Genomic DNA, 17,944 nt, shown 5'->3' with positions numbered 1-17,944 from the left:
CTCAACTCAATGATAACATTTCTTTCCTCAATCATCAAATTTCAATACTTCAATGCTATAGAACTTAATATTTTCTTCTTCTTTGCCAAGTACCAGCATGACACAGATTAACAGGAGAGCAACCCCTTCATTATCCCTCTAATAGCATTCAACACCATAAGTAAAACACAGTTGGACTCATTTACCCCCGCTGTATCTGACTGATACATATTTACCATGATACAAAAGCACTGAGAATGATACTTCCAATTCTGTTCCATTCTATTCATTTGTACAGACAGTTAAAATGAGATTACTGATCTGGTAACCTGCCCCATACATACCTTTGGGAAGTGGATAAAAACTGCCTTACTTATTTTGCATGGACCCCACGTAGCTAGCAGAATCTTTTTTGATATTGGAGTTGGACCTGAACCAAGTTCCAGGAATGAAAGGACAAATTTAATTCAATGATAAACAGAGAGCCAAGGGAAACCTAAAACTATAAACAAATGCAGCTGCTGCCTGCTGTTGCTGTGAGCGTACAAAGACAGATGTTCTACTGAAGCATTAGACAAAATGCAGACCAATGCTTTGGCAATTAAACACATTCCTTCACCAAAGTGGAGAAGAATGCAGCAGAGAATGAAGTACAAGCTAGAAATTTCCAGTGGGGCTGCAATTATAACACCCATTCTGCTGATGTCAAGTTAAGCCAAATTTTCTGTCACTCTCAGTTGCATAGGTCAAAATGTAAAGTGGCTGCAAGTCATTATAAATGGACTTTGTGGTTTGGTTGTGAATGAAACGTAACCAATGAAGCCTCAAGATATTAGGGTGGTAAAGGGAGAAAAGAATTTTCCTTCAGGGAAGTACAAAGTAAGGAGATGTCTGCCACAGCAGTGAAAGCTAAGCTTCATCTGAGTATCCATTCTTCCACTTGAGCCCTGTTGTTGGGCTGTGTGCAATGAATTCATTGTGATGGAAGCCCACATCTTTGTTCCTTCAGAGACATTCCAAATCTGACAGAGGTTACCAGTCTGATGGATAAGGCCATCAGTTGTCCAGATTTGGGTCCTCCCCCGTCTACCCTTGACTAATCATGATCAGGTACCCCGTGGATGCTGGGAGAATCCAGATCCATACAAGCTGAGGGCCATAGCGACCACCATTTCTCGACATAAACTGTATAGACTGATCGATATTTACAGCACAGAGGGAGGCCATCTGACCCATCCTATCCATGCCAGTCAACCTAGATCTGATTACACTAATCCCATTTTCCCGGTCTTTGCCCATGGTCCTGAAGGCTATGGTAACACAAGTAAATATTACTTACTTGGTAGGAGAGTTCCTGATTCAGCCACCATTTCAGGTAGTGAGATCCAGACTCCCACCACCCTCTGAGAGAAAAGGATTATCCTCAACTCTCTTCTTAGCCTTCTACCTCTTACCCTAAATCTATGTCCCTCTGGTTATTGACTTCTCTGCTAATGTAAAAATGCCTTCCAAACTCCTCCCCCCACCCTATCCAAGCCCCTCACAATCTTATTCACCTCTATCAGGTCCTCTCTCAGCCTTCACTGCACATAGACCAGAGGCTTCTAATCATGTAGAATATTCAAATATATTATAAATAGGCCCAAAAAATGACTTCTGCACAATATTCTGCATTCATTTCTGTGATGCTTTGATTAAATGTTGATATCACTGGCCATCTCAATTGCATACGTCTCTGAATACAGATATGCAGGAAATCTGAGGGCCTATACAGCTACAGATATTCCTGATCTGAATAAGGAATTCAAATGAACCAACTATTCCCATTCACTTCACTGCACTAAATGCCAATGCTACAGTGCAAGCTACTGTAGGATCCACCACACACAAAATGATGTCTCAAGGTTCTTTAAAACAAGAGAAAAGCGATACAAAGGCTATAGCAGAGAAATAGGAGATGAGAAAACAGGAACCTGATGGTGAAGTTAAAGAAGATGGAACTGAATGCACAATTCATATCCAGTCCCCATGCTACAGAATTCCAATAAATTAAATTCCCTGTTGTACACTTAAATTGTACAAAATTCCAGTGGAACTCACTGACATTTTCTTGCTTTCTCTGACTAAACAGAGCTGTGAATTCAAATGACAAACATTTCTCGATCATTTTTCTTTTGATATTCAGTGACAGCAAATTGCGTCAATCCAAGATGGGGTTTCAGTCAGAAATAACAGCACACTTCAGACTCAAGTCAAAACTCTGCAAAATTCCATTTTATAAAGGAGTTTCCGGTTGTGTTAGACACAGACCAAGTAACTGGCTGGATGATTTAAAGGGGTGCAGGAGAATAATTGACACAAAATTATTCTGAAAAAAATAGTTCGCAAAAAATCCACTTAAAGCAGAAATGTTCTTTGCAAACTGAAAATAGCATGATCAAGATTGAAGTGTAACTCTAGTTTGAGGAACAAATGCTGTTGGAGTGCATACAGGACGTGTGTACAATGGAGCTGACTCAATTGGAAGCTTTATTTAGGAAGGAAGTGCTGGCAATGGAGGGGTTTCAGAGTAGGTTTACACAAATTCCTGGGAATGTAGGGTTTGTCATTTGAGGAGCGGTTGAGGACTCTCGGTCTGTACTCGATGGAGTTTAGAAGGATGAAGGGAGATCTCATTGAAACTTACAGAATAATGAGAGAGATAGCAGGAACTGCAGATGCTGGAGAATCTGAGATAACAAGGTGCAGAGCTGGCTGAACACAGCAGGCCAAGCAGCATCAGAGGAGCAGGAGACATGGAATGAGTGAATGTGAAAATTTTGTTTGCATTAGTAGGACCGACTAGGATCCGAGGGTAGAGCTCAGAGTGAAGAGACAACCCTTTAGAAATGAGACAAGGAGGAATTTCTTCAGCCAGAGGTGGAAATGCATTGCTGCAGAGGGCAGTAGAGGCCAAGTCATAGAGTGTATTTAAGACAGAGATAGATAGGTTCTTGATTAGTAAAGGGATCAAGGGTTACAGGAAGAAGGCAGGAGAATGGGGTGGAGAATGGGGTTGAGAATGGCCTAAGTCTTTTCCTATGTCTTATAATCTTTAGAAAAAGTGCACAAAATAAAAGTAACAAAAAAATCTGACGCTAATAGAAAGTGTGCTATCAGCTCTCAGATGTTTGAAAATCTTCACAGAATCATGTGCTTTGCTGGTGTAAATTTGAGAAAGTTGCAGAAGCCCTGATTTTAAAATGGGCTGTGTCAGCTCTGGTTAACATACTAATGTTTCACTTCCAAATACTGGGTACAAGTAACTCACTGGATGCAGTCAGTTGATGACAATATGACGACATCTAACTAACCTTTGCTCCAAATCCTTATGCAATAATACATTGAATACCAAGCAACTTATTTTCCTCTGCATGCTATTTCCACAGTAACAGTTAACACATGACGTTTCCATTGGAAGAAGGTCACTGAACTTGAAATGTTAACTCTGATTTCTCTTCAAAGGTGCTGCCAGACCTGCTGAGTTTCTCTCATCGTAACTTCTGTTTTTGTTTCAAGTTTCTATCTGTGCTATTTTAATAAAGCCATTATCTAATAAATACAATGAAAATGGATTAAAATAGAAAATAAAAATGCATCTCAATATCTGGCTTAAGTCACAGACAGGAATGTAATATGAATGCATTATGAGCAGTCAGTAGGTCACAATGGTGCACACAGTTCCTTCCTCAGCTTATACTGTTTTTCAGAAATTGGATTCAAAGGTCAAAGGCTATGGTGCAGAGGAAATGTTAAGGTTTAAACTAGAAGCGCAGTCAAAGTAATCATTAGACAGTGCCAGGTTTGTGTATTGAAAGTTTGAGGATTGCAGGAGGAAGGGAAAATGGAGTCCAGAGCTTTCCGGCATTGAGGGAGTGTTACAGTAAGAATTCTGTACCATGTTACCACACACTCCCACTTGGAGACTATTATTTCAAATCCCTTTATCAAAAAGACACAGCACCAACTCATTCAGCTGCCATAAGAGAACCCGTAAATCTTCCCTTTTTGTTTATAGCCTCCTTATTTTCCTGGTCACAATCCTTGATAATTAATCTGTCAGCAAGTGTTCACAGTAACTAGACAGAAGGGAAAGCATCAGTGCTTAACTATTTCAGATGGGAGAGCCTCAATGCCATGCACTCCATGTTATTTACTGTACCTTGACAAATTAATCCAGTTCTGTGTTAGGTTTGGTCTGTCCTCCCAGAAGTAGTCTATTTTACTGATTATTATGGAAGAAACGCTTTGGTTGCTATGTGTAGTGACATCATAAATGCATTCCAAAATGAACACATTCATGATGTCACCACACATGGTGATCAAAATGACCCCACCCCCTCTACCATCTCAATGTCTGGCACAGTGACTCTTCAAAGCCAGAACCCTTCGTTAGATCATTTGCATTTAATGGTAAAACAACATTAAAATCCTAACAGGATGTTGGTGTCAGGTGGTAACGCATATTTATAAATTATGAGAAAGGAAAACGAACATTTGCACATTCCTGGCTTGCAAATGATTTATTATGTGAAGGTTTGAAGGAAATTAAGATCTATTTGCTGTTTAAAAAAAAAGACTTTGGAAAGCAGAGTCCAAGCAACTTTTAGAGAGAGAAGGTGGAGTTTTTTTTGCTTTAATTATTGAGCATTTCATACCTGAAAACCTGTAATAGACTTATACTGCCATAACTTAGCAAAAGCCCTGAGACTGAGGTCATGTTTCTAGTGTATACAATAGAAGCTTTGGGCTGGAGGAGTTTGCACGAATGCAGTACCCTCTCTCAATCTGTAAGAGTCAGACCTTAGAGCTGAAAGCAGCACTCTCCATATCGCTCTCTCAATAAAGTAGTTTGGAAAAAAATGCTAAAATCTCATATATTAGGATTCTTAATTGTTTCTCATCTGAATCTTAAATTTGATCTGAAGATTTTTCATCATTTTGCGACTAACAGCTATAAGAAACTGAAGGAACTGTGAGAAGTCACCTCATTCAACCCTTTGAGGTTGTAATCTTGATCCACAGGGTTGTCCCAATTTTGCCACTCATAATTACTCTGCAGAGCTCTGTGTATGTCTCACCCTGTCTGTGCATAAATGTGCGAGTATTGGGATTAAGGGGAAATGGTTTAATTCATATATTAGCTTAGTTGATAATGATTTTGCCACTTGTTTGAAGAATTAGTTTGCTTTCAACAGACCAGATATTTTTGAGTTTATTAAAAAGACTGATGAATGTCTCTCTTGTTCTAGTTAAGAATAAGAAAGAAAAACAAATTGATCATATTTCTGCTGAGTAAATATGAATTTTACACTTTTAGGATGGCTTTTGGAATAATGGAGCACTCCTCCTGCCACAGCTGTAACATTTTGATGATATTATTTTTACAGTGATGTGCTTTTAAAAAGAAGTTCCTTAAGTAACTTTGCTTTACTTCAGGACTGGGAAGATTTGGATTTGTACCACTTGTACCTCTAGCCTCTCCTCTGGAGTGAACCCTACTGCTAGTGGCACAGTGTACAGATGCATTCTATTGGCTGTCAGCATCAGGAAATTCAACTGATTTGATTGATAAATTAGGAAATGTAGTTGGCCTGGTGGTTTCAATCCCAAGCCTCCTCTCTGACATTGGACAATGATGAAGGGAGGGACCATTTAAGAAGACAAGGTGAATTTGCTTTCTGGACCTGATTCTACCAGAGGCAGGATGTGCTGGAGGCTGCAATCACCAGCAATCAGGCTCAAAGATCAAGTGTGGTGGGGGAAGGAGTGAGGCTATCAAATAGAAACATAATGGCAGAAAGAAGGTGGTTTCAGGTTCCCCCTGTAGTCACAGCACAGGCTCCAGTACTCAATTCCTTGAGCTGCCCCACAAGCACAGAAAGGACAGTAGGGTGGGAAAGCCAGTAAAAAAAAAACCTTCCATTTCACCCGCCATCCTTAACACCAGCCTTGTGCCAACTTCAGGCTCAGACCACGTTTTGTATATCCAGGATCCTTCAAGACAGGGTGGTGGGTTTGAAGGCCTGGCATGTATAAGCTCTTTCTGCCATTTATCATTCATGCGCCAGAAACACGAGAGAAAAAGCGATCTCTATATCCTTCTCAGTCAATTTCTGACAGCCTCACATTAGGCAAGCTACAGCTTGGTCTCTGCATTTTACACTTGTTATTCTGTTGGAGTGGATCCCCCTTTAAATTGCTGATCACTATATTTCGATGAGTGAAAATACTGCGGTTAACAGCTACCATGTAATATTACAATGTACAAGAAAGTAACCACCTTGGGGTCTGAACTTCAAATTGCGGAAAGTTATAAGTCTGAGTCAGGTTCACTTGCTTGAATATTGGGCCCCTGTTAGAAGGACACAGTAGGCAGTGAGTGTCTCTATGAGATACCTTTTGATATCAGTGGCTGTTGTGGCTTTTCTATACATCACACCTACAGAACCGATCATCATCCTCAGTGAGTGAATATCTGATCCACATAGATACACATATTTACTCTGTTTACAAACTGATGCACATAGTAAATTTAATAAATTACAGATTAGTCACGCTGAGGCAGCAGGACACCACCACACACACCATCCTGATTTGGAAATATATGCTGTTCCTTCACAATTGCTGGGTCAAAATCCTGCAACACCATCTCTAACAGCACAATTACGTGGGCCCAGCCAATGAAGCACATGGCTTCTAAATTAACTTTTGATAAAAAGGCCCCCGGAGAAAAAGGAAATTCCACAACATAAAATTCAGTTGCAAAAGTCAGTGAAGTAAAATAATCTGACAGCTGGAGAAAGCATATGCCATCTGTCCCATGGTAACTGTTAATTGCAATATTTTCACTTACCAAAATATAGTGATCAACAAAGGGGCATCCACTCCCATAGAATAACAAAAACACATATTAATGTGTTAATAAAACCTGCTCCAGATCATTTACTTCATTTAAGCTTCTTTCTAGCCCATCTCACACAGTCACATCTTCTCTCAAACTCACCCCCAGTCTCACCTTCTCTCAATCTCACTCTAGCCTCGCCCTCCCTCAATCTTACCTCCCACTTCACCCACTTGAGAACTGACTCACATTGATTCATCCCCTCTGGAAACTTCATCCTTACTATCTCACTCTCTTTAAACACTGCTCCTAGCTCTACATCCTTCCTATGATCCATGCTGAGTGTACTACCATTTCCATAAACTATTTTGCTACAACTTCATTCCCGAACCATTACTGTTAAATGGTTTCTATAATCTGAACTCCTAATGCAATGTTATTTGAATTAGCTGAATTGTATAACCTTCTCTCCCCTGCAACATTGATAACTATTTGTCTTTACCACTTGGACATTAAATATTACAACATCTCTACAAGGTGTCTTTCATTAAAACATGCCTCTTCATAAATCGACACCCCATTGTATCAGTTTCAATTTAATCCGTTCTTTAAGTCAAACACCTCCATCTGAATATCCACTGCAACATGCTTTCTATTAACACATCTTTACTGTAACCTATAACTTAAACTCACTCGAACATCCTGTTGTAGTACAGTCTCGTAGTCATACTTTCTAACCTGATAAATTATCTGTGACACATTCCTCAAAGCAAGAAGCTCTAAGCTAATTCTCGCTAACTTATTCTCTGAAACTGACCGTGTGAGATAACAGACATTCTGGGTAGGATTTTCACACATATGTCAGGACCATGATAATGGGAAGGGATCAAATTGCAGTCCTTTGTTGCACACGCTGGCAGTAAACAATCCCTCATAGTGGGTGGCAACATCCTAATTAGCCTCCGCTATGCTTGCCATCCTAGTAAGGATGGTGGGCAGATTCCTGATACCTTCAGCCAAATCCAAAGGCTTGAAGCTCTGGAGCCTCAGCAGCATCAACAGGAGAGATAGATACTCCTGAGGCAAGCCAGGAATTGTAAGGCAGCCTCAATGTGGAGGCTCCCTCAGTGGCCAACACACAAAGGGCTGCATTGAAGAGTGCCAAAGATGTTAGGAATGGAAAGGTCGCGAGATGGAATGGAAACATCTATCGTGATCAGATGCAAGCCTCTCATCCGTGGAACTCTGTCACTAGAGCATTGAACCTCCAGCACCAATGGCTCCCTTGACCTTCCTCGACAGAGAGGGAATTGTGTTCTACTGGGTGGTGCCTTGTGCAGGCAGTGGGAAGGCTGTTCCATGGGCTGGCAAGTTTGGTGCATGGGCAGCTGATCACATTACCCGCCGGACAGTGGGAAAACACCAGTGGTGCGAATGCATCAGGCACGTTCCCCTATCCAAACGCTAAACCTGTATCCAATGAAATGGGAAAATGCAGCCCCGCATGCTGCTACAACAGACCAACCACTTTTTTAGGCAAGCAGGAGGAAGAATTTGGTGGCAGGAAGTTTTAACTGTGACCCAGTTAAGTGGCAAGGGGGGACTCCTTGGATGCTACAAGAAGGGAAGCTTGAGTGAATGGGGATCAAAGCTTCCTTTCAGCTCTGGAGCAGCCTCTGATCCTCTGAGCCCACGTAAAAATCTAAAATCAAATATAATACCAATCTCCCTTGGTTTCTTGTGGTCAATAATCCCCCTTCCCAGTTGACAAGTAAAATGGTATATCAGAGATACTGATATCAAAATTGGGCCCTATTGCCTTCTTGTGGCTGTCTAGCTCAAAGGAAATGAAAAACTTGGCATCTGTGGTAAAAGGGGACTATCAACATTTGATGTCCATCATCTGATTTTTAATATGTGGGACCTTTCATGGATGAAAATGGCTTAAAAACAAAAAAAAGACACTTACTTTTGAGGCCAGCTCTTGTGATCACCTGACCAGGCTGAGGCAAGCTTCGTGAAATAAACAAAAGAAACAGTCTGAACTGAAATTACAATTTCATCAAAATGACTGAAACCAGTCAGTCAGATCAGTAGTATCTGTTCGAGTTGTACCTTTTTGGATAAGTTTCACACACTGGAAATGAAAGTTGCGTGAAGATTATCCAGCTTGGTGTTGGGGGAAGAGGGGTGTGGCATTTTCGGAGTGGAGAGCAACAAAGCCAGGCACAGGAATGCACAACAGAACCATATTTCAGGTGACTACTTTTGGGAGAGCAGAGAGAATAATGATGGATTCACAGCAGGAGAACTTTTAAACTGTATGCCTGTTTCTGATGTCACATTTTTAAAAGTTTTCTCAGGGTCAGTTAGCAATACTTTCTTTCACTTTAAAAAAAACTCCTTGTAATTGATTCCTTCAGGTTTGAACTAGTGAACTGATTTTAATTAATCTTCTGAGCTGTGATACCAAAGTGTGCTAAAAAGAACTAAAATTCTTTGTTGTTGCAAACCAAGTGGAGTTATGAGGACAGAAGCTAATTCACATCTCCTCACCTGGTCACAGCAGTCTGGCAGAATGGAGTAAGATCAAATGTGATAAATAATTAGCCTAACCTTCTCCCCTTTTCAAACACTCCTCTAGCAGTCATGTTAGATCCCCAAATCATTAATAAAAGCACCACTACCTTGCCATCACATTACTATTTGCCTCAATCTCAGTGTGTATTCCCTCGTACAGCTTCCGGCATAAAAATAAGGTAACCTGGAACCTTGTCCAATATGCCACAGGAGATGACAGAATCTGATTCTGTTTTTGAAACAATCATCGAATCATAGAATCCCTACAGTGTAGAAAGAGGCCATTCAGGCCACTGAATCTGCACTGACCCTCCAAAGAGCATCCCACTCATATTGACCCTCCCACTCTATCCACATAATCCTGCATTCACTATGGTTAATCCACCTAATCTCTTTTCAGATGGTCGCGGAGTAGGACGCTCCATCCGTTCATTCTTTTCTTCCTCTTTCATTGTCTCTCTCATTTTTTGTTACTTTTATGTCTTTTCCTCTCCTGCCAGCAGCCCAGAGCACTGCAGTGGCAGCCAAATCAGAACAGGATGGGGGCCAGAGGGCCCGGAGTGGAGTGGGAATGGGGGCCAGTGGGCCGGGAGTGGAGTGGAGATGGGGGGAGCGGAGTGGGGATGGGGCCCAGTGGGCCCGGTGTGGAGTGGGAATGGGGGCCAGCGGGCCGGAGTGGAGTGGGGATGGGAGTCAGCTGGTCCGGTGTGGAGTAGGGATGGGGGCCAGCGGGCCGGGAGCGGAGTGGGGATGGGGGCCAGTGAGTCAGGAGCGAAGATGGCTACTGGTTGGGAATCGGTGGCATCTAGTCAGACCATGTGGAAGCCATTATAGAAAGACTGTAATGTCTATCTTTTTAGAATTATTTCTTATTTTCCGAACTTATACTATGTACATTTGTAATGTAGTGCAACATTTTTCTTTATTTCCTCTTTTTTTGTACCTAAGATAGCACTCTGTGTTGGCGATATTGTTACACTTTTCATTGTACTCCTATTCTTTTGTAACTTGAGTACACATGACAATAAACCTAATTCTAATTCTGACCTGCATACTACAGGCCATTTTAGCATGGCCAATCCACCTAACCTGCACACCTTTGGACTGTGGGAGGAAACCGGAGCACCTGGAGGAAATCCACGCAGACACAGGGAGAATGCTCAAACTCCACACAGTCACCCAAGGGTGGAATTGAACCTTGTTCCCTGACGCTGTGAGGCAGCAGTGCCACGAAGCCACCCTAAATATTAAAGAAAATGAATCCAATAATACAGGTTATAACAAAAATAATTAAATATGGTATATCATGATTTCACTTCAAAGTGTAGCATAACACACCAAAAAGTAACACAATGACATAATGTACAAACACCCAATTCAGAGGACAGTTTTCACACTTTATTGGGAGGTGCAAGTAAGGTGTTTGTGGTAAAGCTACTCCTCCTCTCAGCTTGCTAGCTCCAGAAATGAAGTCCAGGATTTCAATGACAAAGAAGCCTTGGGTCAGGATGACCAACTTTCTGTTGATCATGTTGCTGACCCTAAAACAAAATGAGAATTTCACCTAAAACATGCAACCTCTAAGGCAAATTCTTCTAGAATTCTTGCATTGTAAGTCAGGATACTCATCAGTACCTTTAACTTTCTCTATGTCACCTTTGCTTCCTCTGACTCAATACCTGATCTTACGTGTGAAATGAACAGTAAAGCCTTTTACCAATGGATATAATTCAGAAATATTACTGGGAGAACACAGTGGACACACAGTGAGCTATCTGGCTCAATTTTGATTAATAGTTTATAACCAGATGGAGCTCAAGCCTGAATGTTGACAGATCAAGTACAGGCTAAATAAAAATTGACTTATCAAGAATGATCTAAAAACAAAACAGAACTGTAGATTCAATACTAATGGATTATTTATCTTTCTGCCAACATCATCTCTTCTCCAAGTCCAATCCAATTGATTTGAGAATCTGAACAGTCCTTTTGTCAAAGTTCTTTGCCTGGGTTTATGAGCCAAGCACTTACTAACATAATGTGGAGTTAAACGTGAGATTCTTGTGAACAAAATCTACTACCAGCACCTGCCACCATCATTTCCTGACCAAACAAAGACAGATAGGATCACAGAATGGTTAAAGTAGAGAATGAGGCCATTCAGCCTGACATGTTTGTGCAGGCTCTCTAAAACTGCAGCTCAGTTCTTCCCACTCCTCTACCCTATATTTTCCAGTTTTATCTCTTGTTTCAACCTTCTCTTCTTCAAGGAGAACTACCCCAGCATCTCCAGTCTATTCAAGTAACTCAGGCCTCTTATCCCTGTAAATGTAATCTCTTTAGTTCAGTATCCAATTACCTTTTGAAACTATGATTGATGCTACCTCCACCATGCCCCAGATCATGATTTTCAAATTTTAATGCCACACTGTGTAAGAAAGTTTCTCCTTATTCCATCTTTGTCTTTTATTGCTGTTTGAATTAAATGGAGAAGTTGTCTGGTTTCTGGTCTCTAGACCCGTGTACTAATTGAAACATTTTCTCCCTACCTATTTTTTCAGACACATCAAGATATCGAATGCTGCTATCAAATCTATTTTCAACCTTAAATAAAAATAAAAAGTCATGGAAATGCTGAACAGGCCAGGCAGCATCTGTGGAGAAATATAAACTGAATGGGTGCAATTTAATACCCCCCTGAGTGGTAAGTTTTGTGGTGGTGCAGGTATTTAATCAGTGGGATGATAGTGGATGGGGAAACCTGCCACCTTCCCATTTCCAACATGATAAAGTTTGTGATGGGAAGGTCCACCCATGAAACAGTCAATAATCAAGGCTCTTAAAATTGGCAATTAGTGCCAGTAATTCCCTGAAATGAAAAAAAAATTCACCATTAATCTTTTCCTGTTATTCAGCCAACTTCTCATCCATGCTGCATTAATGTGCACTTGAGGAAAATATCCTGCCGCTGCTAGTATTAACCCAGCAACGGGTTAATGGTGGGTGGAAGGTTTGCCAAGCAGACAGTATCACAGGTAAACCCTTGTGTGATGGCCTGTGGGCTCCCAGAGGCATTTCTCATTCAGAAGCACTCAGTGTCTGATCAAGGGATCCAACATTCGGAAGTAGGGGCCATTGGTGAGCCAACTTCATGTTCTTGCTGACCACACCTCAGCCCCGGCCTCGTGATCAACCTCCTGCCACCATTCACTTGTGTCCTCATGTGAGTGTTGTATCACAATCGATCACTACTAACCCAGTGGTACAGTGTTCAATACAGCTGCTGGACTCTGATTGGCCAGCATCTCTTGATGGGTCGGCCTCCACCTCTGGAGTCCTTGATCCCAGGGAAGGTTTGCCTCTGTCTGGTTAAGTGCCCGTGTAACACTGAATACTAGGGCCTTCTGTGGAAACTTACATGGAGCTCTCGCCACCTCACAAGCTGATGACTCCTGTCAACTCAATTAAACATTTCAGGTCAATGACCCCTTCATCAGAACTGTAAGAGTTAGTGACGTGAAACTCAACCCTTTTTCCATAGATGCTGCCTATCCTCAAAGTTTCCAGCTTTTTCTCTTTTTATCTCTTGTCTCAACCTCTCTTCACCAAGGCAAACCACCAGTAATTCCTCCAGTATTCATCTTACTGAGGTCCCTCATTCCTGGACCAAGTCTCCTGAATATTTTCTGCATTCTTGCAAATGCTTTCAGGACCATCCTAACATTTGGTGGTCAAAATTGGGCCAAATACTGCAATCAAGCTGAATCAATGTTTTATAAAGATTTATCATAACTTTCTTGTTTTTTTAACCTTTATAAAGCCAGGATCCCAGATATCTTTTTAATCAATTTCTCAGTTTGTCCCAACACCATAATTTGGGCACATAAACCCCCATATCCCTCTTCTCCTGCACCTTTTTTAGAATTGTAACTTTTGCTCTTTATTGCTTCTCCACATCCTTCCTAACCAAATACATCACATCGGACCTCCCTGCATTGAATTTCGCTAAGCACATGTCTGTCCATTTCATCTACTTCTTTTTGAAATCTATCATTATCCTTCTCACAATACTTTCAACCTTTAGTCATCTGCAAATTTTGAAATTGTGCCCAGCAAACCTGTGTAGGGTATTAATATGGATAATAAGAGAATATAGTACAATATCGTATAATAATAACATGCTATAAATGACACTGTGGTCCTATTACGCATGCCTCAGGAATGCCACAATGTGTCTTCCTCCAAACCAAAGGGAAAAAAAAAATCGCTCACCATTAATCCTTTACCTCAGCTGACTTCTCATGCATGCTGCATTTTCGTTTTATTCCACAGGCTTCAGCTTTGCTGAGAAATTTGTTATGTGGAACTTTATCAAGTGGCTGAGCTTATCATCAATGTCAGGCTAGGTGGGGTCACAATGACACACACTTAGAAACATAACGTTGCAGTGTTTCGTCTCCCCAAAGCTACAGAGCTGCAGCTGCCTGCCACAAAGATGGTGCTGCCCATGTGTACACAGAACAGGGCTGAGGCAACCTTTCGAGTGCAAGACTGTTGCTGCCATGGGTGTGGTACTGAAATGCCAGGGCCACACTCTCTATGGATTCGGTGGCTGAACAATGTGACCTTGTTCTGCCAAACTCAGAATAAAGAGCTTTACTCAGAGCCACCCACTGCCTCTCAGAAAGCAGTGAGCTGGGACAGGCTGTTCACAACTGCCTATAGTGAATTATGTGCTTTGTTCAGGCTATGACGCTGGAACTACTGAAATAAACATTTTACAGCAGGAATGGAGATTATGTTTGATCTTCTAATCACATTGTCTAAACAATCTCCTAGGTTCTTATTTCCCCAATCGACATGTGCCTTCAGTGAAAAGCCTCATCACTTGTGCAAAATTGCCCAGTTTTTTGGTAGCGTTTACAGAATATGTTTCTATAAACAGTTAAAGTTCTGGGTTTGGTGACTCTTTATCAGAACAACTCATCAGACCAGAAACATAAACTTTGTCTTCCTATCTTACAAGTTGCCAGACCTGCTGATTTTCTCTAGCAATTTGTTTTTATTTCAGATCTCCAGCACCTGCAGTTCTTTGTTTAATCTTCCTTTCTTTCCTTCCTTAGCTTTCCTAAGAACCATGTATCCAAGAATATTTAGCACTCAGTTCTGGCCTTTTTTGAACAAGTCTCTGTTTTTGCCAAAACATCATTTGTCCAAGTGGCTACTCATGCTTCGTGTTCACCAGCATTATTGAACCACACTCTTTGTGCTCATGCAATGTAAACCTAACTTAGATATTATTGCATTCCCTTTTTTATTCTGATGCTAATTAATGGCTTCCTATTTCTCACTGTGGTGCTTTGTCAGTACCAGTCCTCTGTGCATCTTGTTTTTCCCTTTCTCATATAACATCCTGATTCCCACCTGCCTGCCCTATTAGTTTCAATCATTCTCATAAGAACTGGCAAGTATTTCTTACATTCCCTAGAACTGGACCCACTCTCCTTGGACTCTTTTTTATATTCATTCACAAGATGTGAGTGTCACTGGCTAGGCAGCATTCATTGCCCATCCCTAATTGTCCAGAAGGTAGTTAAGAATGAACCACATTGCTATGGGTCTGGAGTCACATGTAGGCCAGACCAGGTAAGGATGGCAGTTTCTTCCCTAAAGGACATACTGAACCAGATGGGTTTTTCCAACAATTGACAATAGATTCATGGTCATCATTAGATTCTAAATTCCAGATTTGCATTGAATTCAAGTTCCACCATCTGCCGTGGGGGTTTCAAACATGGATTCCCAGGACTGACACTGTAAATACTTCAATACTGTAGCTCAGAGGCAGAATATTCACACCGTGAGACACTGAGCACAGTTGACCTGAAGCCAGGACAGGAAGTAAGCGTCGCTCAAATAATAACCCTGATTGGGTGCATCACACAGAAACCAGGAGCAACAGTAGGCCATTTGGCCTTTTCAGCTTGCTCCACAATTCAAAATGATCATGGCTGATCCTCTATCACATTGCCATATTCCCACTTTCTCTCCATACCCCTTGATGCCTTTAATAACTGAACATTTATTAATTTCTTTCTGGAATATATTCAGTGAGCACCTCCACAGCATTCTACGGTAGCAAATTCCACAGACTGACCACCCTCTGGGTGAAGAAATATTTCCTCATCTCAGTCCTAAATGGCCAGCCTCATATCCTGAGACTGTGACCCCTAGTTCTAGACTTTGGAAATAAGGGAAACATCCTCACTGCATCTGCTTAGTATAGCCCTGTTAGAATTTTATACATTTCAATCAGGTCACCTCTCATTCTTCTAAGGTGTAGTGAATACATGCCCAGTCAAACCAAACCCTCTTCATACAATAGTCCTGTCATTCCCAGCTATCAGCCAAGTGAATCTTTGCTGCACTCTATCTATGTCAAGCATATTCTCTAGATAGGCAGACCAAAACTGCAGTCGATACTCCAGGTATGATCTCACCAGAAGTGCATGTTCACTTGAATAGAACCCACAGTGGGTTCTGAGGAAGGGTCACCGGACCCGAAACGTTAACTCGGTTTTTTTCCTTCACAGATGCTGCCAGACCTGCTGGGCTTTTCCAGTAACTTTGTTTTTGTTTTAGAACCCACACTGGTGCTGACCCAGCCACTGGCACTGTGGACTTCCATGGTGTGCTGGTGTGGAGAAAACCTTCCAAACTCCCACCATAACATTAGCAGGAGAACAGCAATAATTCAGCAATATGGCAAATGATTTCCCAGAACAATCTGAGCAACATGCCCAGGCCTGTTAATTTTGGATGCTTGGGTGGACTGTAGAACAGTGTCCCACCTAAACTGACTAGAGAAACTGTCTCTATATGTCAGATACATATTTGAGCAAAATTTTAGTGGAGACAGAAATCTCACTGTCGTTCAACATGGATTCTGCTGGTTTCCTGTGTAGTAATGTCCTTTAACTGTTGTGCCAGTTGGGCAAAGCACACTGCTATAAAGCAAAGTGATTATAGCTGATAGCTAGGTACTCCAAGGCACATTTTTCAGTTCCTAGGGTTTGACACTGCCTGTAGAATGACAGGATTAGGGTTAGTCATCTTTTCTCTTAAGTCCCACTCCAGACAGAAATTCAAGATTGACACTCCAGTGCAGTACCGTGGGAGTGCTGCACTGTCAGAGTTGTTTTCTTTCTGATGAGACATTAAACCAAAACCCCATCTTACCTCTCAGAGAAATGTAGAAGATCCCACGTCACTCATTTGTAGAAGAGTTGGGGAGTTATCCCTATTGTCCTAGTTTTTATTTATCCCTCAATCACCAATAAATCAGACTGCCTGGTTAGTTTTGCCTGGATGTTTGAGGGATCTTACCGTGCATAAATTACTACTCGTTTTTCTGACCACACGTGGAAAGCACTTCACTAGTTGAGAACTACTCTGGGATGTTGAACAGGTGAAAGTTGCCCTTTACAGCAACCATCACAGGCTCAAAACTGAACAATGCAATCCAAGACGCAGCCACACACTGATAGAGGACACAAAACAGAAAACATCAGCATGTGTGAGGAGGAAAACACAGTTAATCTTTTGAGTTTAAAGGACAGTCATATTGGATTTGAAACATTAATTTTGTTTTTCTTTCTCCACACATGCTGCCAGACCTCCTGAATTTCTCCAAAATTCTCTGCTTTTTCTTCACGTTTCTAGCATCCACAGTATTTTGCTTTCATGTTCTTTGCACCAATGCAGAATTCATCCAGTATCCGGGAAAAATATTCACAGGCAATGCCACGTAAACAAGTAATGCAAAAGGAGCAAATCTGAAACAGTGACAGTGTGAATGCAGATTCCTCTCGACTAACAATCTGACAGATGAAGCAATCATCTTGAATGCCTCCAATTACAGGCAAGTATCAGTAAGGGTGAAAGAATCTGAAAAAAATCATTTCAATTTATTTCCTAAAACTCGGAGGTGGACTGAGGGTCAGATACAATTATAGCGTTTAAATCAGGTTCCACAATGTCCTCTCTCCATGTGATGCCGGCTCCAACCCACTATGGTCACTTTCCTGATGAACCGTTACAGAATGCTTCAAATTATTTCTCAATTGGCCTGACTGAGAAAACTGAAAGAATCAAAGGAGTACAAAAGATTCTCTTCGTTAGAACTCTAAGCTCCAAATAAACCTCTTCAATGCTCAGACGTTACTTTACCAATGCCAGTTGGCAGACAGGATTAAACAACCATGCAATACTGTGCAAAAAAATGTGAAGTGTCTCCAAAACATTTCCATCTCAAAGAATATAAATACAATTAAATGTCCATTTGCTTCAGGTTGTGATTTCATCTCACTGTATTAATCACACCAATCAAATCTAGGAAGATCAAACAGCATTATTAGGTTATTACAGTAATGAGCTCTAGGATACTTACATTGTTATGCAAGTCATAATAAGCTGCCTCTCAGGTATTAATAAAAGGGTTAG

The 17,944-nt window shown here is 41.2% G+C and overlaps 1 protein-coding gene across 6 annotated transcripts in view; it reads right to left on the bottom strand.

Moving 5' to 3' along the window:
* The window catches only part of LOC109912215 (oxysterol-binding protein 2-like), a 318,882-nt gene that overhangs the window by 105,669 nt on the left and 195,269 nt on the right, over positions 1 to 17,944 (bottom strand). For 2 of the 6 annotated variants that reach the window (XM_048611309.1, XM_048611310.1), the window contains exon 1: positions 13,715 to 13,828. The exons of the other annotated variants lie outside the window; for them this stretch is intronic. In XM_048611309.1, the coding sequence (XP_048467266.1) occupies positions 13,715 to 13,717 (3 nt within the window). In that variant the 5' untranslated portion in view covers positions 13,718 to 13,828. Of the gene's footprint in view, positions 1 to 13,714; positions 13,829 to 17,944 lie in introns of those variants that run through there. 6 annotated transcript variants of the gene reach the window in all.

This window comes from Rhincodon typus, chromosome 24 (assembly GCF_021869965.1).
Source record: "Rhincodon typus isolate 14 chromosome 24, sRhiTyp1.1, whole genome shotgun sequence".
In the NCBI taxonomy this organism is placed as follows: Eukaryota; Metazoa; Chordata; class Chondrichthyes; order Orectolobiformes; family Rhincodontidae; genus Rhincodon; species Rhincodon typus.
This window is presented reverse-complemented; position numbering and strand designations above follow the sequence as displayed.